At 36.9% G+C, this 23,121-nt stretch overlaps 1 protein-coding gene across 9 annotated transcripts in view; it reads right to left on the bottom strand.

Moving 5' to 3' along the window:
• Positions 1–23,121, bottom strand: part of tjp1b (tight junction protein 1b) — a 106,100-nt gene that overhangs the window by 29,057 nt on the left and 53,922 nt on the right. The window contains exon 1 of one of the 9 annotated variants that reach the window (XM_007577474.2): positions 16,870–17,357. The exons of 6 other annotated variants lie outside the window; for them this stretch is intronic. Coding sequence is in view for 1 of the 3 variants with exons in the window: in XM_016663761.1 (XP_016519247.1) it covers positions 6,468–6,509 (42 nt within the window). In the remaining 2 variants the exon portion in view is untranslated. Of the gene's footprint in view, positions 1–6,467; positions 6,525–16,524; positions 16,833–16,869; positions 17,358–23,121 lie in introns of those variants that run through there. 2 more of the 9 variants (XM_016663762.1, XM_016663761.1) reach the window with 2 other exon arrangements.

Raw genomic sequence — 23,121 nt, 5'->3', positions numbered from 1 at the left:
TATTTTATTGGCAAGTAACGCGAATGCTTTGTGCATGAAATATAACAGCCCACCAGATTTTGCATCTAAAGCAGTCTTTTGGCATTGAGATGCAGCACACATTGACAGCAGCAATTCAATACACTGAGCAGCTTCTTTTTGAGTCCAAAATAAAAGAAATTAAAAGATAATTCTTTTTTGATGCACTATGCTTTTCTCTGAGTTCATACAAAGAAACACAAACAGAATCTGTCCTGCTGATCGACCCGTCAGAGGAGATAAAACCGGAAAAATGACCTATTTAATGTTTCTATCCATGTTTTAAAAACAAACCCTATGATAACTACAAGGGTAATTAGAAATGACTACACTGCAAAAACACAAAATCTGACTTATTTTTGGTTTACTTTCTAGAAAGGTGCAAATCTCTGGTACTTTTTCATCAATATAAAGGAATCATTGACTTAAAACAAGCTCCTATATCTTGGTGAAAGGTTATTTATAAGTTGGTACTTTTGAAATAAGGCAAAACTAAGACATTTACAGTAGAAATTAGTCCAAAAATACTTGGTAAGATTTTGTGTTTTTGCAGTGTGCATGTAGGAATAGGAAAGTTTAGGTCTGTGATTCTGAGCTGTTTTTTTTTTGTTTGACCAACAAACACATCATCTCTGCGTCTGTTACGACCTGTCGGCCAAATGCCAAACATCAGCTGGCGTCTGGGAACACAGGCAGCTTAGTAAATTGCCAAAAGTGGCCCCAGACGTCGCCAGCTTGGCAGCATCAACCGCAAACCCGGATAGCAGCTGATGGTGTTACAAACACAAAGCGAAGGGAGAGGGAGGAACAAAAGTTTGAACGAGACGACTCCTTTTGATCTTTTAAACAGAATGGAGAGCAAATAGGAAACATGGAAGAACAATTCCTGAATACCAACAAGGATTTTTGGGGAAGGTTTAAACCACTGGGATTTACACCTGGATCTTTTTGGCATTGTGCAAAAGCTAAAGAGATCATGCACTGATCATATTTCAGGGTTTCCTCTAGGATTTCTTTTAAAACCGTGGTGGTGGCATGACAGGGGAGACACATAAAGGTGAAACTATATTTATTAACTACATTAGTGTTCAAATGCAACATTCTTTTACAACATTCACTTTCACAGACTTGAACTTAAAATGCTTTTAACCTAAACTTCTCTAGGTACCATTTCTTCAGCTTTTTCCCTCCCTCTACTTCGGACTAGTCTTACTTCACTCCTGAAAGCAGCGCAGCACACAGTAGCCAGACAGGCAGGAGCTGGTGGCGTTGGTTTATAAAAATAAAGTAAATGTTAACATTTTATGATATTTAAATTAATTTCAAACTCTGATTTTGATTAGTATATGTTTGCACACATATATGTATATGCTTTACATTTAAGCCAATTTCAGTCAGTTTTACTGGATGATAAATTGACGTTATTGCGATAAATGGTAATATTGCCATTTTGAGACCATTTTCAAGTAGTAAGTATAAAGGTAATGACATAATAATGTAAGAACACATTCTCAAAGGTCAGTAAACTTTAAATCCTAATGAACATTTAACACGGGAACTGGAAGACATTTAAAATATCCAAAATACATTAAAAAAACAAATAAAATGAATTATGAAGTTTTTCTAAACAAAACTATCCTAAAAAAAAGGATAGTTGAAACAAAAACAACACACTGAAGATTTTTAACATCCAATTTTTCTAATAGAAAAACGATAAATCACGTAAATGGAAATTATTGAGTTTGTTTAACTTTTTAACTGCTTTAATAATTGCAATGTGTCTATTTACATATTTTTAACATCAGGATTTCCCCCAGTGTACTATAAGCCTGGCGGGCCACCAGGCTTTACTTGTGCCCCCACGAGGCTAAGCATCGCTCATTTATTTACATTTTTTTTTAATGTTTGCATTTTTAAGACTTTAAAGTTGGTGTTCAGGTATTAATCTTCCAATAACGCATAATTATCAGGTGATATTTTAAAGTTTCCTGTCAACTTTAAACAGTTTTTAACTCAAAAACACGGCGGGCCGCTGGATGAATGACCGCACTAGCACCCAACCACTGGGCTTAGCAAGTTTTCTGGGGGAACGTAGAACATATATTAAAAAACATTTTTAAGACTTTAAAGTTGGTGTTCAGGTATTAATCTTCCAATAACACATAATTATCAGGTGATATTTTCAAGTTTCCTGTCAACTTTAAACAGTTTTTAACTCAAAAACACGGCGGGCCGCTGGATGAATGACCGCATTAGCACCCAACCACTGGGCTTAGCAAGTTTTCTGGGGGAACGTAGAACATATATTAAAAAACAATTTTAAAAAAATGACAGCTTTTATTTTGCCATGCGACACAATCAATTACATGCAGAGGAAACCCTGTATTTAGAGCTGAATCAATCTAAAGCTGACTCATTTTGTTTACTGTTACTGAACTCAACAAAAGCAAAATAAAATATATTTTTTAACTCCATGCAGTGATTTATTTACTTTATAATAGAATGTGAACCATGTCTGACCAATTATATTCGAATCAAGAGGTAAAGAATAATAAAAAGCAACATATTTGTTCCTGCTGTGCAGATTCCCTTGTGTTGTGTTTACCTTTCTCCTGCACACATCTTTCAGTTCAGGGATGTAATTGCTCAGCTTGTTGCTCTGGTAACACAGGGGACCAATGTGGCATTGCTCGAGTAGCCTGACATTTTCAGGACATGTCTGAAGGCTCCTTTCAAACGTGGGAGGTCTTGAAACAACCCAGCCACATATACAGACAAAACAATACTTTTCACTTTTACTTTATACCTAACATTTAAGCAGCATTGCTTGGATTCCCATCCAAGTAACTATCAGGAAGAGATTGTCCACTATCGCAAGTGAATTTTGGTGAAAATGGCAGTGTGCACCCTTCAGATACAAACAACCCGAGCCAAGAAAATGCTTCATGCCACATGCCAGAGCCAGAACTGGCAGCCACCATGTTGGTTGGGTCATGCTTCGGGGGATTACAACCACCGAACTCTCAGCTGCCAGCATTACAACACAGATGGACAACATGCTCCAGGATGGAGGAACGAACTGGTCAAGAGGGACTGTGTTGGGTCAAATGACAAAAACCAAAAATTTAAAAAGTAAATTGTGATAGTGATTATGGCTGAAAAAGCCTTTTCCTATGGCAAAACAATTAGCATAGATGCTTAATAAAATAACAGAATAGATACAAAGAAAACAAGCAACATGCAATAACATGGTTTTGTTTACATACTTATTGAAGTCAAGAAAAACATTAAACAAACATGTAATTTATTGTAATTACATAAGCATACAGTGACATTAAATTGTATTTTATTACATCTGGGATTTTTTTGATAAAGTAACTCCTTCCTTTTCTATGCAGGAAACCAAAGAACATTTGGGAGGGAAGCAGAATCACATGTCTTGACCCACAAGCTGGGAGTTTTCTAAAACGTCACAGATAATGTCTGCTACCACAGCGGTTCCGGTCTTTTAGATGTTTTAGAAAACAAAGTGTTTTCTAAAACGTCACAGATAATGTCTGCTACCACAGTGGTTCCGGTCTTTTAGATGTTTTAGAAAACAAAATGTTTTCTAAAACATCATAGATAATGTCTGTCTACCACAGTGGAACCCAAAGTCGGTCCTGGAGGCCCGGCATCCTGCATGTTTTAGTTCTCTCCCTGGTTTAACGCACCTGGTTCCAATGATGGCTTGTTAGAAGGTCTAAAAAGAACATTGGCAAGCTGAAAACGTTGAGGGAGAGAACTAAAACATGCAGGATGCCGGCCCTCCAGGACCGACTTTGGGCATCCCTGGTCTACCATTTTAATCTCCATGGCAACCAACTGTTGCCCTGAACAATGCATGATGGTAGTTCCCCCTACTTTCATTGCCATTTTATTGGGTTATAAATCAAACATACCAAACAGCATCAGCATATCTTGTAGCAGACACTTTGTCTGCATGAAAGGATGTTGGCTTCAAATCTTCCAAGAACCGTCTGACAAAACAAACCATCAAAAACCAGAAGAAAAAAAAACAACTCTTCGTCATGTTGTACGCAGCCAAGAATAAACTCGGTTTTGCTGGAGCAAGAGAAGTAGCTGCAAACATATGAATTAGTGTCTCTTGTGCTCTTACCAACAGCATTGGCAAATGTATTACTGACATACATCAGGTAGTTGAAAACAGCTACCCAATATGCATTTATGTCAAAGGTAGTGCAAGAGAAATTTATTTTGCACCTCTACCAAAGTACAGTGAACCCCATGCATGGTTTCTGCATGCTTCACCAACTCAAATTTAAAACTTTTTAAGACCATTATGAATCTAATTCAAGAAATATATATATAAAAAAATTAATTCTCCTTCTATAGATCATCTTTTTCAAACAGAATGACCGTAGCATCCAGTGGCAAAAACGAAGGTCGTACTGCCAATTGGCCGTAGATTTACTCATACCAATGATAGATATAAAAAGCTAGCTAGATGCCTAGGAAGGGTATATTATATATAAAAAAACTAAACTACATAGAATACGAGATAAAACAGTCCTGACAACAAAATTTAAAACCTGACATTACTTACACTTTTCTAATGGATTTATTTTAAGGGCTTGATTTTAGACACTGTTTGGTGTAGAAGTAGTGAGGGTTACTGAGTCAAAGTTAGTCACTATCAGAATCAGAGAGGTGCATAAATTAAAGGAAGCAAGGATCTGCATAACGTTCAGGCTGCATAGAGACACTGTGGGGAGATAATAAGAAGGGCAAACATAAACAAAAGCAGCTCAAAGCTTTGATTTAGCAAAGCTAGCCACTCTAGTTGGGCTAATCACCAGAATAATGTGTTAAAACTGGCTTAAATGTCACATTTGTGTCTCTCTTTAAATGATAATGAAACTTTAAAACAACTGTTTTCACACAGCAGCATGTCCTTAGCATAAATATGCATAGACAAATGCATATTTAATGACCTCTCATGGGAGGAAAGCAATAAACATGCATCCTGAATGCTAATTACATTTCTTCAAGAGAAATCAACATTGACTTGAACCTGTGTCTGTTTACAGCGTATAAACTCTGTTAAAGTGCAGACATAAGAAAATCCCTCCAATTACTGGAGCTGCTATGATGACAGAAACTTTAAGAGCACCTCAAAACCAAGACGATGGTTAATTATATTCTCCTGAAAAGCATAACTTCTCACACTGTCAAATCAACTGTAAGACTTTGTCTGATACAGGTGAATGTTAATGCACACAACCACGAAGATCACTGCTTTGTCATCACAGTCCAGCACAGCAGATAAAAAAGATGCTTTTTAATCCTGCATTCGGTTAAAAGTCTCATTAAAATTACAGAGCGCAGTCTCCCTCAACTCACTTAGGGAAAAAAACTAAATAACATTTCATCTACCAAGGGCTGGGAGGCAATTTGGTGGGCTGCTGAATGCTCTGACAAAGATTACATTCTTTTTCTTTTTTGCTGTAGTATGGTTTAGAGGTACGGCTGAGTCTTATTCAATTCACAGCGCTCTGGGAACGGACTGGCTAAAAATAGCTCTCATTAATTCTGCCATTGTGATGCAGCAACAGAGTGATTTAAGGCAAACTTGCAGCATGAACACTGCAGAACATTTAATAAGATCTCGTTGTATGGAATAGCAACGGCCTGACTGAAACAAATGATGCAATATGGCAAAGGAAAAAACATTCACTGTATCGCTGGGCCCCATTTGTTGAATTTCTCTGACGAGACAAACGGAGGCAAGAGCTGCTCAGAAAATATCTAGAGTCCCAGTGCAGATGATGTTCATACTAAAACATGGTTAATATTACAGAAAAATATTCATATGACGATCAAGATGTATGTGCTAACCAGCAAACCAGCAACGGGCATGATGCAAATGGCTACAGAGGTAATAAACAAATTGCTCAGTCAAAACAACTTTTCCCCTCAACCCTGTTCAACTTGCACTGCGACCAGAGACGGATGACAACAGGACTACGTTCCAGCACGGCTGCTGGCAGTGAGGCAATAAAAGAAAATAAGATGATTGATCACTTCAGAAAGTGAAATCGATGTGCTGCAAAGTGCTGACAACTGCTGAAACTCTGCTGCTTCTGTCTGAGAACGTAGCCAAATGCTAATGAGGGCTCATACCTTCCCTCTAGTCACAGCGGGGCGGTGGGGGGGTCCCCTGAGAGAAAAGTGACAATCTGCACATGCAACATCATGGAAAGACACTGTACTGCGGTTCTACACGAGGACGCAGCAATGTCTGTACCAAGGTCAAGACAAGGAAATCAGGCTGACGTGAAAGTACACTGTGAATCACTAAAAACAGTGAAAGCTACAATGACGTAGGCGAGTCGTCATCTTCGACTTCATACTAAGGCGTTGCATGCGGAAGGCGAGGGGGTACTTACGTTCGGGTCATTACAAACAACAGACAAAAGAGTCCTCAGCATCTAGCTACTCCTTTTGTAAATCCAGCAGGAGATTCCAGCAGACGCACATCAGCAGCAGCGCATGACCACACCAATCAGTGCTGGGAGGGACTGACCCCCACCTTCCTTCTCCCTTTCCTTAGCTCAAAAAAAAAAAAAGCCACTGGATGGATTTACGAGCACAGGTGAGAGGTTATGAAACACGCCCAACAGCGACTCCCTGGCAGTTTCTGCGTCCCGCACGGGTCTGCGTTCTTACCCGGCATCTCTCCCGCAAACGCTTTGCTCCCTCAAACTCTGCTCTTCCACGCTCAAGGGATCAAAAATCCCCTCCAGCTTGGCAACAATCTGTGAGGGATCTGCAGTTCCGCTACAGCCTGGGACTCCTCTGTACTAGCGAAAATCCATCCGCAGTGTAAACTGCTGTATCGGACTTAACCCTCACGCTGCCGGGCCGAACCGATCCACCATGTGGCTCAAAATGTGTAGTTATCACTATCCTCCTCCTCCTCCTCTTCCTCATTTGTGCTGCAACACATGCATGAATTAAGGAAATATTGTAAAGGACACTTTGCAAAAAATGCACAGCTTTATGGTCAGTAATCAGACCCTATTCATAAATAAATCACTTTCCGACTGAAGCAAAATAAAAGTGAAACCATCACTTAATCTGACCTTAAATGCCTGACTCATTGTAAATAAGGTGGACAAATGGTTCTATAAAGAAACCCTCCCCACAACACAGCAAACGGACCAGAACAACGCTAAGGAGGAGTCGTCTGAAACGTTTTTAAACTTATTTTAGCATCACTGGGAGATTGTGTTTAACCACAGGTCATTTTACTTTCAAAAGAAATAAAAGTTGGTACAAAAAATAAAATACTGCAAGTCATCAAGATTTAGTTAGAAAGAGCAACCTCTTGAAAAAGTACTGCAGCAACTGATTCAGATGACAAATCAACTAGTTGGATGGATGAAACTGGAGCTAAATCTGACAGATGTCAGTTATTGATGAAGACAACAGTTTTAATGAGTTAAAAGAAAAACATAACATTAATATGTGATGTATCACTAAAGTTATATATAAAAACTGTTTAAGTTTGCAAAAGGAAAGCACGATTAAACTGTAGAGCAATGTGGAAAGTCAAAGTGAGAAAAGTTAATTACACTTTCTTTCAAAGCTTTCACAGTTTGTCACCTAAACACTAAACTTCAACACATTTAGTTGGGATCTTGTGTGATAAACTCATAGGAAGGAAAATATGTTTTTATAGAAGTAGAAATCTAAAAAGTGCGATTGGCAACTTTTTGTCTCCTGGGCCCAAACGGTCATGTGTGAAGTGCAGTATGGCCACAAAATAATTTTTTTAAAATAAAATTGTTCTTGTCTATTCTTAGAAACAAGAACAGGATTTGGTTCACTATTTATTTGTCAACTTTTGCTGTATTGAGGTTTTATTAGTTTTATAAAATTAATGAAATGCAGATTTGGATGAATCCAGGTCTGATTTTCAGTAAAACTTGTTGAACATTAAAAAAATATATATACTTTGTGCTGAACATAAAAAAATTTCCATCTGGAAAAACAAAAATCATTTAAACGTTTCTGGACTTTCTATGGCCGCTGATTAAAATTTTTGTCGAATGACTAATAGTTTAGTCAGATATTTGGAATGGAGAGCTTCAACATCTTACCAGACTCTGAACTGTGGCTGAATCCTTTCAACACGAAAGCGTTCATGTGAAGCTTTTCTTGCAGCTCTGGCTGCATTTACGTTATTTTGTCCTGCTGGTATCGAACCAGTCTCAAGTTTTCTTCCAGTTTCATCCTTAGGTTTAGCTCCATCCATCTTTCCATTACTCTGACAGGCTTCCTTGTTCCTGCTGATGATGATGGATTGAGCAGAACGCTGTGAGGCATTTAAGGTTTTGTTTTATAACCTAATGCTGTTTTAGACTTCTCAATAACTTAACTCGTTGATGCCGTTTGTTCTTAATGTTCCCCAAGGGCATTTTTACACCTAATGTTCATTTACTTTGTTTATTTTGTTGGACTGAACCAATTAATGGGGCTAATCGTGATTTATTGAATGTTGAAAATATTGAAGTAATCGCCAACTAATTTATTAATTACTAACTGGAGTATGTAAACTCAAAATGGCCATTTTCTAAAGTAAAGAACATATTTGGAGCAATAATTAAGATAAAACTGTACAAAATATATGCATTTAAGATATATTAAAAAAACACACCAAAACTCCTCAAATGACATTTTTAACACCGGAACTGGAAGACATTTTAAATGTCCAAAATAAATAAACAAAACAACAGAAATAACAAATAAAATGAATTATAAAGTCTCTGTACAAAAAACTGTACTTCAAAAAAGGGCTAGTTGAGTTTGGTGTCTTCAGGTTTTAGGCAGAAAGAGAAAAACAATAAATCATGCAAATAGAAATTAATGAGCCTGTTTTAATTTATCATCTAATTAACTGATTTATTTCTTATTGCGACAGGCCCACATATAAAGGTGTTTGGTTGATTTCATAACATATCTACAGACTAAGAAGCCATCTTATTGTAAAGTGTAACCAAAGATCTAAATCAAGTCAAATATAACGGATCTTGTTTAAAAGTTACACTAACATGCAGTGCACACGATACAGGTCTTTGCCCAACCTTGTTGCTCTGGTGTGCATGACCTCTGACACTGGCTGAGTTTTTAAAAATCTGTTTTTTCATCAGCTGATTTTTATAAACATGTCACTCAACGTTGCAGCGGTAAGAGAAGACTTTCAGGATTGCACAAAGCATTTTGAATTTGTCCACCAGAAAGCTGCAGCGCAGAAAGATGGAGCTTCTTTACGGTCCGGCTCAGCAGGATTTGGCGTCACAAGGACAACTTACAAGGCTTCAGCCGTTTGACATTTACTTACATTCGGCGTTTAGAGGGCGTTGTGGCACAACACTTCTGGATTATCTGTTTTCCTTTGCATTTGAACAGGAGTTGGTTTACAATACTAATGCTTGCATGTTTTCTTTGTAAGAGCATCCTGCATGACTGAACAGACGGAAGAATTCACATGCAATCATTCTTGAACTCTAGTGCTTCTTTTGAAAAACAGGAGATAAGAGCGTTATAATAAGAGTTCAGCAGTGCAGAGGCATTGCTGAAAAAGTAGATGAATCTAGAGCGATTTCACCATACTGGTATTATGGTATAGAGTTCAAACAGGCAACAGTTATTGTGCACTTTATCGCAGAGGGTGACATGAACTGAAGGTTGGTCACATAAAACTCAGGGTGGCTTATTCTGAAACACACTCGGCTAAACCTCGTGCACTTAAACCTCAAGTGCTGCCCGTCATTGACAGATCGCTCCTTATAAAATACTGACATTTATGAGACTGTTCCTAAAGACTGCTGAAACGGCATCATTTGCATACCCCACATCCGTACTACCAAGGAAGAGAGCTGGGTTACTGTGTAGTTATGAAATGGTTTCTGAGTGAGAGAGAGGGCAAGCATGCAGAGCTGCAACTAAGTGTTATTTTACTAATTGATTATTTTTGTTTAAAAAAATTGGCACATTCTGTAAATATTTCATTTAACCACCTAAGTTTTTTATATAAATTATTAGAAATGCATTGAAATATGCAAATAATTCACCTCTAAGTAAGAAAATAAACATTTTATTGCCTAAGATGCAGCAACATAGCGTGATCTTTTGTAGCAAAGGAAACATCTGCATGTTTTAACATGTGAAAAACTCAGTCCTTTCTGTTTGACTTTACATCAATGCAGTGAAAGTCTGATTTATTGACTATTTTTTTAAATTAAACAATTAATAATCACACTGCAAAAGGTTATTTTTATAACATTTTTTAAGAGTTTGAACCAGGTGAAGCTAAAACTGTGCCACTAGAAGAGTTCTGGGTAGAACAAATGTACAGAAAAATAGGGTTTATATATATACATATACATATATGTTTAGATATTTTTTTTACAGTTTTGGCTTAATTTCTGCTCTGATTTGGTTGTACTTTTAGCAAATTGTCTTTTTTAATGTCTCAATACTTAATCTAATACTAAATTAGTTGATGATTATTTCAACAATCCAAATCTCTATTTCAAAGATCCAAAAGAATCAGAAAGTTTGAAATCTGAGCTGGATTATTAATTGCTAAACAGGTTCTTTAAAACATAAACATTTATTCTATTAATGAAAACACAACATCTTGTATTTACTGTGTGTTAAACATTGGGATCCATTGCACAGGAATTAAAAAACAATCATATACAGTTGGAATATTTTTACACCGACTACAAATTATTACAAAAAATAAATAAATAAATAAATAAATAATAATAATATTTGGCAAAGTCCAACTTGGAAACTCACAGAAATAACTATTTAAAATTTCATAACATGCCACATAAAACTAGTTATCTTTTGTGAAATGAATCTGTGATTTCGTTTAAAGACAACTTTTGGATGAAGTATTCCTGGAGCAGCTACAAAGAGCAGGTGTTCCTAAACGCTGGAGTTTATATTCAGCTCTCGAACTTCTAAAGAGGCTGCAGCTCCCTGGTTTATATCCATTATACGACTGCTTACTCAGTCTGTCAGCTATTTGGAGCCAAACCCAAAGTGCATTTTACTGCAAACTATGGCAAATAAAGCCCACAAAACTCTGTGCAAGTTGTGTTTTTCAGAAATTAAATTCCAGGTCTAATCTTCAGCGCTCAGAGTGACCAACGTCTATTTCCAGACTCTGGAGTCGGGGATCCTGAGCAGCAGAGCCTCGGTGAAAACTGAGCGCATGAAGCAGGAAATCAGCTCCTGAACTCAATCAGCAGCGCAGAGGAAGTTATCAGTGCCCCACACAAGAGAGCAGGAATGTGGAGATAAGCTGAGGCACCGACCTGCTTCCCGCCTCCTCCTCTTCATCACAGTGATGGAAATGAGGACAACTGAGCCAAAGAACAACAGAAATGATAAAGGATGTTTCTGTTCCATTATAAAAAGGTGGTTCATGTTGAAATGTGACTGATGAAAGCCCGCACCCTGATAATTTCACACCCCATGCACACAAAGATTTATGATGGACTTGATTTATACATGCAAATCCTCTGTATTTGCAGGAGCCGTAGCCAAAATGGCAATTTGTACACACAGATATCTACTGTGCAGAAAACATAGAGGGAAAGTCTTCGCTTGGTAATCCTTTAAAGGCAGCCAAAGTACAGATGAATCACTTTTTCTAAAATGCAAATTATGTAGAAAAGGTAAAGAAAAACAGTACACCAATCCTTATTTTCATCAAAACCATTGTCAATTGCAAATATTAACAATATTTTCTCCCAGAGAGCAGCCATTTTAAAACTACAACAACAAAAGCTTAGCAGACAAAACTACTTGTAAAAAGAGGTTTTTTTCCCCAATTGAGCCAATGAGGCATACATTTAGTAAATGAACAAAGTAAAATTGTGCACACTTATTTATTAATGACAGAAGTACACACAATAAATAGCACTGAAAACTGAAATGTGTAGTATTAGCCAACTACTGGAGTGCTTTCTGCACATAAAAGGCATAAATCCAAACCATTCACACAAACCATTTTATCCACTTTTTACAATTTTCTCCTCATTTTAATTACAGAAACTTTTGCCTTTATCTTGCATTGGTTCTGCAGGTTTCACCAACTGAAATTTAAAACCATTATGAATTGGATTTAAGGCCTGTATAACAATCAAAATGTACAAAAGGAGACTGCATATTTTGTAAAGGTTAGTGCCAAGATTTTTTGCACAGAATGAATGTAGCATCATACGGGAGACAAACTGGCAAATTTTCACTAACCCAGGATAGATGCAAAAAGCTAGCTAGCAAAGGTTTTTAGCAGCTAGTTAGCAGTATTCAATTAGAAATGTAAACTACATAGAATACACAACATAAAACAGTCTGCCGCCACAAAATTTAAGATACACTAAAACTCGATAACCAATATCAATACCAACAATTGTTTCCCATACCTACTAATTTAAACTATATGGCTTTCTCTCTGGAATTAAAATACTGCATTATCTTTGTCAGTTTACCCTGCTACCAAATGCAAATGCTAAAAAGGAGGCTGAAAATGTTTATTCAACTTGCATTATGTTTAATGTTAAATTTATTCATTACATCTACTCTCTCTAAGACAGGGGTGCCCAAAGTCGGTCCTGGAGGGCCGGCATCCTGCATGTTTTAGTTCTCTCCCTGGTTTAACACACCTGGATCAAATGACGGCTCGTTAGAAGGTCTAAGAGGGACACTGTCAAGCTGAAAAGATTGTTACTACCACCAGGGAGAGAATGAAAACGTGCAGGATGCCGGCCCTCGAGGACCGACTTTGGACACCCCTGCTCTAAGACAATGATGACACAATGCAGATTTGTAGATCTTCACAAAACTACACTCAATCTGTTCACAAGCAACAAGTGAAAAGCACATCAGTCGTGTATTATTACTTAACAGATTCTTATGATGTTGAGCTGTGCTGCAAGCGTCATAAACAAGTAACAAAAAGAGCAAAGTTTAGACCCCATGCATCAACACTCCACTAACGCAGTGTTTCCATCTCATTAGGACATCTGCTGTCACAAGCAAATGGATAAGCCACTCATTCAAGACAGCTTCTATAAATACACACAACTCCAAAGCTACAGTCAGTCAAATTTATCTGAACTAGGCAAAATATCAGATCCTTTTGCCCTTCAAAAACCACGATGACTCAGATGACGGCTGCTTGGGGCAACATGATTTACAGGCCAACATGTCTGAGTGCCCTTCAGCAGCCATACATTTTCTTCCTCTCAGGTGACACGTTTACCTGAATTAATCCCTAAACCAGCGTTGCGAGCAGAATGATTTCTGAAGCGCTGAGGGTGGAGGGATCTTAATCAGAAATTAGAACATCTAATTACAGCCACAAATATCATCTGCAGTGTGCCCCACTCACTTCATTTGACACATCTATTAACCATCCCCAGCTGCTGCTTCATGCAGCATTACAAACATGATGCTAGTGATGACACATTTTAGTCATGGCCCTGAAGGGGGGCTAATGCTGAGAAGGAGAGAATGGTGAATCATCAAACTTCAACCAATCACACTGCCTGCAAGATTCAGTGCAATATACTGACTTTTTGTGTATCAAATCTAACAGAGGACTGCTGTAAACCATTAGAACCACTGTAAAAATACTAAATCTTACCAAGTACTTTTTGTGTTTCTACTGTAAATATCTTAGTACATTTGAAATAAGACAAAACTAACTCATAAGTAACTTTTTAGCAAGATATTTGAGCTTGTTTAAATAAATTCCCTAATATTGATGAAAAAGTGCTGGTTTCATTGGTAGATTATTTCACCTATAACATGGGAAAATGGTCTTGTAAATAATCTGCCAGTGGAAATAGAATGTTTTCAACCAAATAAAGACATTGACTTAAAACAAGCTTGTATATCTTGCAGAAGTTACTTTTAAGTTGTCTTATTTCAAGGGTACTGAGATATTTGCTCTGGTTTAACGAACCTGGATCCAAAACAGAACATCGACAAGCTGAAAAGGTTGTTACTACCACCAGGGAGAAAACTAAAACATGCAAGATGCCAGCCCTCGAGGATCAACTTTGGGCACCCCTGGTCTAGAAACTAGACCAAAATTACTTGGTAAAATTTTGTGTTTTTGCAGTGATGTCTGTAAAGCATCCAGAAGCCATTTGAACAACCACAACACAGAAGAGTAGCTGGAATATTGGTTGGCATGAGAGAGCCTTCATAATTAGCATTGAAGGGCAAAAGTAATGATAGGACAAGTGGACACAGATGAACCCCTGTGGTAAAATGAACATGCTCTAAAATCCAACCGTAAAACTATATTTTATCGGTCATACTAAAAAATAACATTTATTTTATTTAAAATATGTATCGTCAAAGGGGGGAATAAAGCTGAAATGAACAAACTAGGCTTATTCTTGCTTCAAAAGCAGGAAGCGGACTATAGCACTGGGAATTCTGGGTGGATAGAACCAAAACAAACTAGAGTTAGCAGGAAAAATGGCTTTTACCAAAGACAAAAGAGAAATCATCCATTCTACCACCGCAAAAATCTGACGCTACTCCACTTTTGTTTATATTATGTGAAGAAGAAAGTTGTGCTCATGTCTTCTTTATTGGTTTTTGTGCCGTTTCATCAAACTGTCCCTTTGATTATCCAAAATTTCTACAGTCTCTGTAAAATTTCCATCAGTTGTTGACATTAAGTTGACATTTCAATTGGTCAAATTAATTACAGGCATGCAGTCAGGTAATATACAAGACTAAAAATATATTATTTAACCAAATTCTGCATGCAAACAGCTCTTTGGCATTGCAATAATGCACAAATTAAAATTCCAATGGCATTGGAGCTATAATTTAAGAAACCATCTAAACTGTTGCTATTTATTGGTTGTGCACCAATTCACTTTGTTGTTAAGTCTAAAGTTATAATATCTATAATTTCTCTTTCTATATACAGCTAAATAGGAGAATTTCTAAATCAAGCTACAGTTGAGCTCAAAGTTGTTCAAACCTCCTGGCAGTTTTAAATTTAAAATGTTGCATGAACTTCAACAATATTTCTTTAAACAGGAGGCAATAATTATTTGGATGGCCCAGACAGAGCTCTGGCTTTAAACTGTGAAGGGAGCTAAAGAGTAAGGTGATGGTGAAGAGGCCTTCCAACTTCAAAGGCCTGGAGTTTATTACCATAAATAAATCCTGAAAATAAGAGTACAAACATTCAGAAAGTTGGTCAGCAAATACAAAAAAAGTTTGGTTTCTCCAATGCCAGTAAAGATGTTCATTTGGAAGTGCATATATGGTTTCATTTGTGCCATTCTTTATTAAAACCTAAATAAAAAACTGATCAAAACTGATGCAGTCTTAAAATGGTTTCATCTCTTGAGAGCTGCTTGTCTCATTTCCTGTCACAAACTTCTGGTTGAATGGAAATAATTTTAAATCCAAATGAAGTCTTGACCAAGGACACCAAAATAGTCGGAAGAGAGGAAGTGTGAATCAAAATCACATCCTTCTTATTCTGCTGATTACTGAGTGGAGTATGTATACATTTCAACTTGACTTTCTAAATAAAAACTAATTTTCCTCAAAAATGATAGTCCTTTTACTTGGTTTCATTATCTTCTGAGACATCCTGGCCTGATTTCACAAACCAAAATTCTTGGTTGAATAAAAAATATTTTCCATCTAAATATAGCAGGCACATGGATAATTTATGGCTCAGCTATACACTTGTCCTCCTGTACCATTATAAATTATCTGCTAGAACTATTAGACTAAATGTTAGTGTGCACACAATAAATTTTAACATAATTTAAATAGCTTTGATAACTATAAAATAACAATAAGTGTGGCAAAACAATAAATTAAATGTTTAAATGTTAATATTTTCATTTGAGGGGTTTGCAGACAGCAGTTCTAGCCACAATTACCAGTTATGACTAATGATATATTATAACTATGACTAACTGTAATAAAGTGACAAAATATCATATCAATAAGATTAGGAATGTTAGCATTCCACAGGTGATAACAGCTGGCTAATGTTTCCATCATATAGGAAATGAGCTGTCCTTGGTAAGCCAAACAGTGACAGTACCCCGCATGAAGCTGACGTGACATTAGATATGAAATGTCCCAGAAAGTCATGCCACATTAAACATAGTTAGCTTAACCAAAACAACCACATTGGTTTTGAATAACGGAACAAGGTGAGCAACCGCATCACCTTCCGTTCAACACTGAAACACGAAACAAGCCCCGTTTCCAGCAGCTGACTGACTCCATGTTCCCACTCTCACCGACTCCCAATAAATTTTCTTGCCCCCTCTTTTATACAACCCTCCTTGGGATAAATCAAGCCCCTAACTGGCCGACATTTTGTTCTAGAAGGCTAGGCTAGCTCCCTGTCGCTAACGGTACCTGGACGCGCTTTTATTTTAACAGCCAGTCAGGGCGATGACAGCAGGGATGAGGGGAGGTTATGTCTTAACATGACCCCCTCGTGGAAGCTCGAAGCTAAAAACAGCCGAGGGAGGGTTGTTGTTGTTGTTGCTGCTGCTGCTGGTGATTTCACTGAGGGATAACGGTCGCTAGCGCGCGGATGCAGTTAGTTAGCCGCGAGGTGGCTAAGTTACCTCGGCTTGCTATGGACCGTTATCGCCCGCTTGTTGTACCCGGAGGGAAGGAAGGTGGGAGGAAGGGGAATAGCTCCAGTTCGCCCCGAAAGGTACCGTGAAACCCATAAAAACAAACAAAAACATTCACCTTCGGAACTGCAATGGTGTCCGCGGCGTGCTTGTGGAGGTCTCACAGAGGAGGAAAGGGTCTCCAGAGCAGCAGCAGCCGCCGCACTGCAATGGCAGGCAGTGGATGAAGCCTTCCTTCTCCACTCCACCCCCCGCTCCGCGCTCGCGTTTCGGCTGCCTTCTCCGCCGCGGTGACAGTGACGGGCTGGCTCGGAAGAAACCATTCCCGTTTGTTCGCGGGGGAGAGAGCAGGGAAGGGATGCAGATTGTAGGATCGCCACAGCAGCAGAAGCAGCGGCATGGAGCGCCATTCCACCGAGAGAGCAAAAACAATGGAGGAAAAATGATCTATGGATGATCTCCGCTCCCAATGTGGAAGGAGGAATGGAACCGGCTGTTCATTATGTCATCGATTCCAATAGATCCATTAATAAGGAATATTTCATACAGACAGAATGGACTCATTTCTCTTAAAGCTGCTGTATGTAACTTTTATTAAATATATGGTTTTCTTTTTTTACTATTTGTTAAAACTGTCACCAAGTTTTGACAGTATGTTCTGAGCAGAGAAGAGTAGTAAACTAGTTACATTTACTCGATTACATTTACTTTTTGGGAAAAATGAAGACAATTTTTACTTGAGTAATTTTATTAAGAAATATTGCTACTTTTACTTAAGTAAAATTTCTTGATTCTCTACCCATTGAATGTTTTAACCAAAAATTCAGCAGACACAGAAACACACCTGGAGTTTTGTTAAAGTTTCATAAGTTTTTTATTGAAAGAAACTGATTTAGAAAAATTTTCTTTTGCCTGATTTGTTTTTTGTTACTTATGTGAATTATTGTCATTTTCTTTTATATTGAAAATATATATATATTTCTGGTTGAATTTATTTATTTCTATTAATTGATTTCAAAATACCAGGATGTGCACCTAACTTTATACATTTTTGTCTGTCTAATAACATCACTTAAAAATATAAAATTAGACGTTATAATTAGTGGCTCAGTAGTTACTTTATCAAATATTTTTTTAGTCTTAATTGAGTAATTTCTTGGACGGCTACGTTTTAACTTTTACAACATCAAAAAAAGTAGTGCAATTCTTACTTGAATATAAAAACAAAATGTTTATCTTCAAGCGGAATAACAAACCTCAGCATACAACCAGACCTGGAATAGATTAGAAAAGAAAATATTTTTGCTTTACAAAGGCCTAGTCAATGTCCAAAATTAAATCCAAATGAGTATTTGTGGTAAGATTTGAAAAGTTAACACAGCCTCTTTAAAGTAATACTGACCAATCAATTTGTTATGTTACTTTCATTCAGCCAGCTGCCACACATTCATACACTAAATATCCATATTCATAAATGGCCTTGCCCAAGAGTATAACAGCATATGATAGACAGGGAAGTCAAAGTCAAACCCAAAACCTTCCGATGGCAATGCAATAATTATTTCACAATGTGCCACATTATTGAGTCAAAAATAAAATGTCTTGATGCTTAAAGCTGGTGGAGACACAATTCAGTTCAGTGTATTTACATAGCACCAATTCACAACAAATATTTATAAAAAATAATTTTAATTCAATCATACATACAACCCAATTGATCCTAGTTATCAGTCAGTGCATTAGCATCAATTAATTATTAACAGTATGTAAACAGTCTTGAACAACACAACAGACTTGCAGCAAACAGTGTTTCTGCAAAATATTGACTCAGTTTCACCTTCTTCTACATTTTATTAATACAAAACTTCTAAATCCAAGTATTTGTTTTCTTCCATTTTACAATTATGCACCTTTGTGTTTCCATAATACCATTAGTTAAAGTTTAGTAGTTGTAAGAAATTGGAGGAAACCGAAAGGGATGTCATCACTTTACGACGCTGCAGTAAAGCTTTATTTGATGATGGGATAGATATTATTATTATTAAATACTATGAAAACAGAAAATAAGTTGTTAGTGGCTTAAAAACATGAAGTTAATGGTTAGAAAGCTTTAAGATACATTTTTAAACTGTACATCTGTGAAAGCATTAATTATCTTTATTTTATCTGCACTTGTGTGTCTGTAAAAAACATAACTGATGCAAAGCACATTCCACATGCAAAACAAATGATAAATGATTCAGTATCGACATAATTTTTAGCGAATGTGAACTTCTTTTATACAGAAAGCTGAGGTACATTACTCAAGTAGTAATGACATGCTGCAGAAGGTAATTTAAAATTCAGAGGATAGAATTAGAATCCAGCCCACAGTCACGATGCTCAATACCCCGTCCCAAGGGGCTCACAGATTTAATCAATATACAGTATAATGTAAATTGTGCAATGCACCAAACCTCACTCTCTAGACTCTCTCGTGCATGTTAGTTGTTTTTTTATTATTATTATTATTTGGTGCTGGATTTTCCAGATCTGGCTAATTCTTTGCAGCAGCTTCTTCTTCTTCTTGTATTGGGCTGTATTTTATCACTCTGAGACTGCGTGACCGTTCTTGTCAACTCTACCTGTGGCACTAATGAGCCAAGAAGAAGAAAGAGGGCCTGAATGTAATGCTGAAGGAGCGCTAAGGTTGCTGACGTTAGGACATTAGAGCAAAGTCCGCTGGAGGATCGGGAGGAGGACGCAAGGGGACCGGCGACATCTTGAATGGAAGACTGTGAGATGACCAAGGTCACGAGAATTAGATAAACAAGGGCAGGCAGAATATCCTGGGGAAAAACAAAGAATGATGAACAGCAGCTGCAGAGGGTGTGCATTTAAATAAAGCTCAAAGGAGGGGAGAGTAATGTAAAAATATACTGGATCCATTCCAGATTTATTTTGTTTTTGCTTTTTTGTCACTTTTACACAACAAAACTGCCCCCAACCCTTATTATATCACAGAGTTGGGCAGTAACTATTTAAATTTACTTGAGCAACTGTAACTGAGGAGTATTTTTTACTTTTACTTGACTGATTTTATTATGAGGCATTGCTACTCTTACTTGAGTAAAATATCTTGATACTCTACTTACTGTGACTTCTCTGAAGATCAAATTTTACTTTAAAACTTCACCAAACACAGATACACATTTGCAGTTTTTGTTGAAATTTCATCAATTTTATGTTGAAAGAAACTGATTAATAAAAGCTTCTTTTGCATGATGATGTAATTATGTTATTTAAATAAATTATTTTCATTTTGAATTTCCACATAACTTTATATTTTGGTCCATCTGATGATGTAATTTTTAAATATTAAATGATTAGTTACTCATTAGCTGAGTACTCTTCTTTTTTTTGTTTTTTTACCAAATACTTTTTTACTCTTACTTGAGTAATTCCTTGGATGGTTACCTTTTACTTTTACTTGAGTAAAAATATGTTGAAGTATTTCTAGTCTTACTTGAGAAAATATCTGGACACTTTACCCAATGTGAAATGAAGAGCAACCGTTTTAACCAAAAATTCGCTACAAAATTCGTCACAAAACGTGTCTGCAGACACACACCTGCAGTACGTCACAAAACAGATAATCTGTGACAAGATCGATCGATCTCTCCTAGCGCTGTCAATCAACCTCAAGTACGTGCTAGAAGCGAAGAAACAACTTACAATTTATCTACTGTCATCAATGGCCATGCTAACAAGTCTTAGCATTCACAACAGACAATGCTAGCTGCAGTGTAGCGCCACACAGATAGTGACTGACAGCGATAAGACCCGCCTCCTACCAACTCTGATTGGTTGTTTTTAGCTGGAACCGTGAGAAGGCAGAGGAGCTCGATTTTTTCACAGGTTATCTGTCTTATAACATAACATCACCACATAGTGATAGTTTCAACAAATATGGAAAAAATATTATTTTATAAAAGTTACATACTGCATCTTTAAGTGTGACATAAAAGCTAAAAACAGAAGAAATTTGTAATTGGGTGAACGTTATTATAAACCCACAGTACTTGCACCTCTTCCTCTACAATTTACTGTATAAAATTTACAATTAAACATTAAAGATGACCAGATGATGACAATCATTACCTCAAGCAACTAAATTATTGAAGCATTTCCACAAAACCAAACATTAATCAGGTTGTATAACCTTCCTAAAAGCACATAAACATGATTTTTTGCTCCTGTGAGGCCCTAAGCTCTCTTTATGTATTTCTCTTGAAGCCCTTGAAACACCCTCTGTCGCTGCTACGGTGGTGTTTGCATCACTGCCTTCAACAGCACAGAGGGAGTTTCACATGCCATGAAGAAGAAAAATGCAGCTTCCTTTTTCCCATCAGCACTTTTAAGGAACACCGCATGGATCCAAATTGGAGTAAAACTGCAGGAACAAATCACACGAGTGGAAAGGCAAATTAGAAATTCACAGCAGGTCGGGTTTTACAGTGCGTTGCCCCTGACAGAGAGTGAGTCACCTCTCGACTGCGCAGGTCGGGATAAACAGCCGACTAAGCAAAGGTTGGCATGCTGTCTATAAGCTTTACTGACTGCGCCCATGCAGTGCCACAGAATATACCGAACATGCATGGGATCATGGGAAAAACAATTTATTTCCTCCAACTTTAGTGCGAGACATATTTCTGCAACATAGCAGCAAGATGACACCAGAAAACATTATGCTTCCTCAGTTGTTGCCCAGTGTAATCCTGTAATGGATTTAGCTGTCCACTGTTCAAAGTCTCATATTTCTGTGATTACTGTGTTGTCCTCCGTCAGCCTCCCTGACCTCCAGCAGGCGAGGTCACTGCGGTGACATGACAACACACTCACAGCTCAGAAAAGAGAGCGAGAGGCTTTGCAAAGCCACGTGATTAAAAAGTGCAACTGAACTTAAAGAAATCTCAACGTCTAACAAAAAACAAAGGGTGGAGCTTTTAAAGTCAGCAGCAAGGTTGCTATTGTTAACTAAAACTAGCAAAATAACAAAAACTGAAATTGGAAAAACATTTTTTTAAATTGAAATAAATAAAAACGGTAAAAACCATCACTACTGGCTTATAAAACCAAAACATACTGAAATTATAGAGTTGGGTAGTAATTAGTTACATTTACTTGAGCAACGTTTTTGATAAAAAAATTACTTTAGGATTATTTTTATCACAATGTACTTTTTATTTTTACTTGAGTAATTTTATTATGATGTAATGCAAGTAAAATTTCTGGATTCTCTACCAACAGTATGAAAAACAAACACGTTTAACCAAAAATTAATCAGACACACACCTGCAGTTTTTGTTATAGAAAAAAATACTGATTTGGAAAAATTTTATTTTGCCTGATTATTGTAAAATGCCAACATTTCCACTTGACTTTATAATATGATTTGTCTGATTGTGTAATTTTTATATATTAAATGATCAATAATAAGATCAGTTACTATGCACTTGAGTAGACATTTTACCAAATACTTTTTTACTCTTACTTGAGTGAAAATATATTGATGTATGGCTACTCTTATCAGAGTAAATTTTTTGGGCACTCTACCCTCCTCTGAATTATAGCTATAATACCCTTTATTTTTATATTTACGAATCTATTAATTTTTCCTTTCGAACTGATGCGAAACAAATTTCTTTACGCCATCTGTCGGCAAATTACAGTACTCCACAATAATTTATCTCCAACGTGAACCGCAAATCATAGACGCTGCAAACCATAGACATAATATAAGGGTAGACGCCGCATTGGCTGCTCCGGCGCAGGAAATACGGCGGCCATCTTAGAGCGGTATAAACTCCTACTTTCCTCAATCAAAACAATAGAGCTATTGTTTTGATAATAATATCAATAATAATATCAATAATATCAATAATATCCCTCAGAGCTGAGCTCTGAGGGATATTATTGTTCGGATCTATGGATTATTGATGTGAGGGCTCCACAGACAGCATTTCACAAGTAAGATGGACATATTATTGTGTATATATTGTGATTATATTATATATTAGAATATTACTTTACTGTATTTATGTCCACCGGCGAGATACCAGCTAATATTAGCTGGTATCTCGCCTAGCTGGTATCTGAACCCGGTGTAATACGGGTTCAGCCCCGCTATGAAGACTAACTGAGATTCTGTACATCTAAAAATATTAATTGTTCTCTAACATTGACTTAGATTATATGACACAAGAGCATTAGAAATGAAACAATATAACACATATTATAAAACTTATGTGTTATAACATTCACCAGCAAAGTTTACACAGGTGGTAAAGACTATTATTTATATGTAATTCACTAGTAAGATACATCCCAA

The sequence above is a fragment of the Poecilia formosa genome, unplaced genomic scaffold (genome assembly GCF_000485575.1).
Source record: "Poecilia formosa unplaced genomic scaffold, Poecilia_formosa-5.1.2 Scaffold442, whole genome shotgun sequence".
Lineage (NCBI taxonomy): Eukaryota > Metazoa > Chordata > Actinopteri > Cyprinodontiformes > Poeciliidae > Poecilia > Poecilia formosa.
Note: the sequence above shows the minus strand (reverse complement) of the source record. Positions and strands in the feature narration are given on the sequence as shown.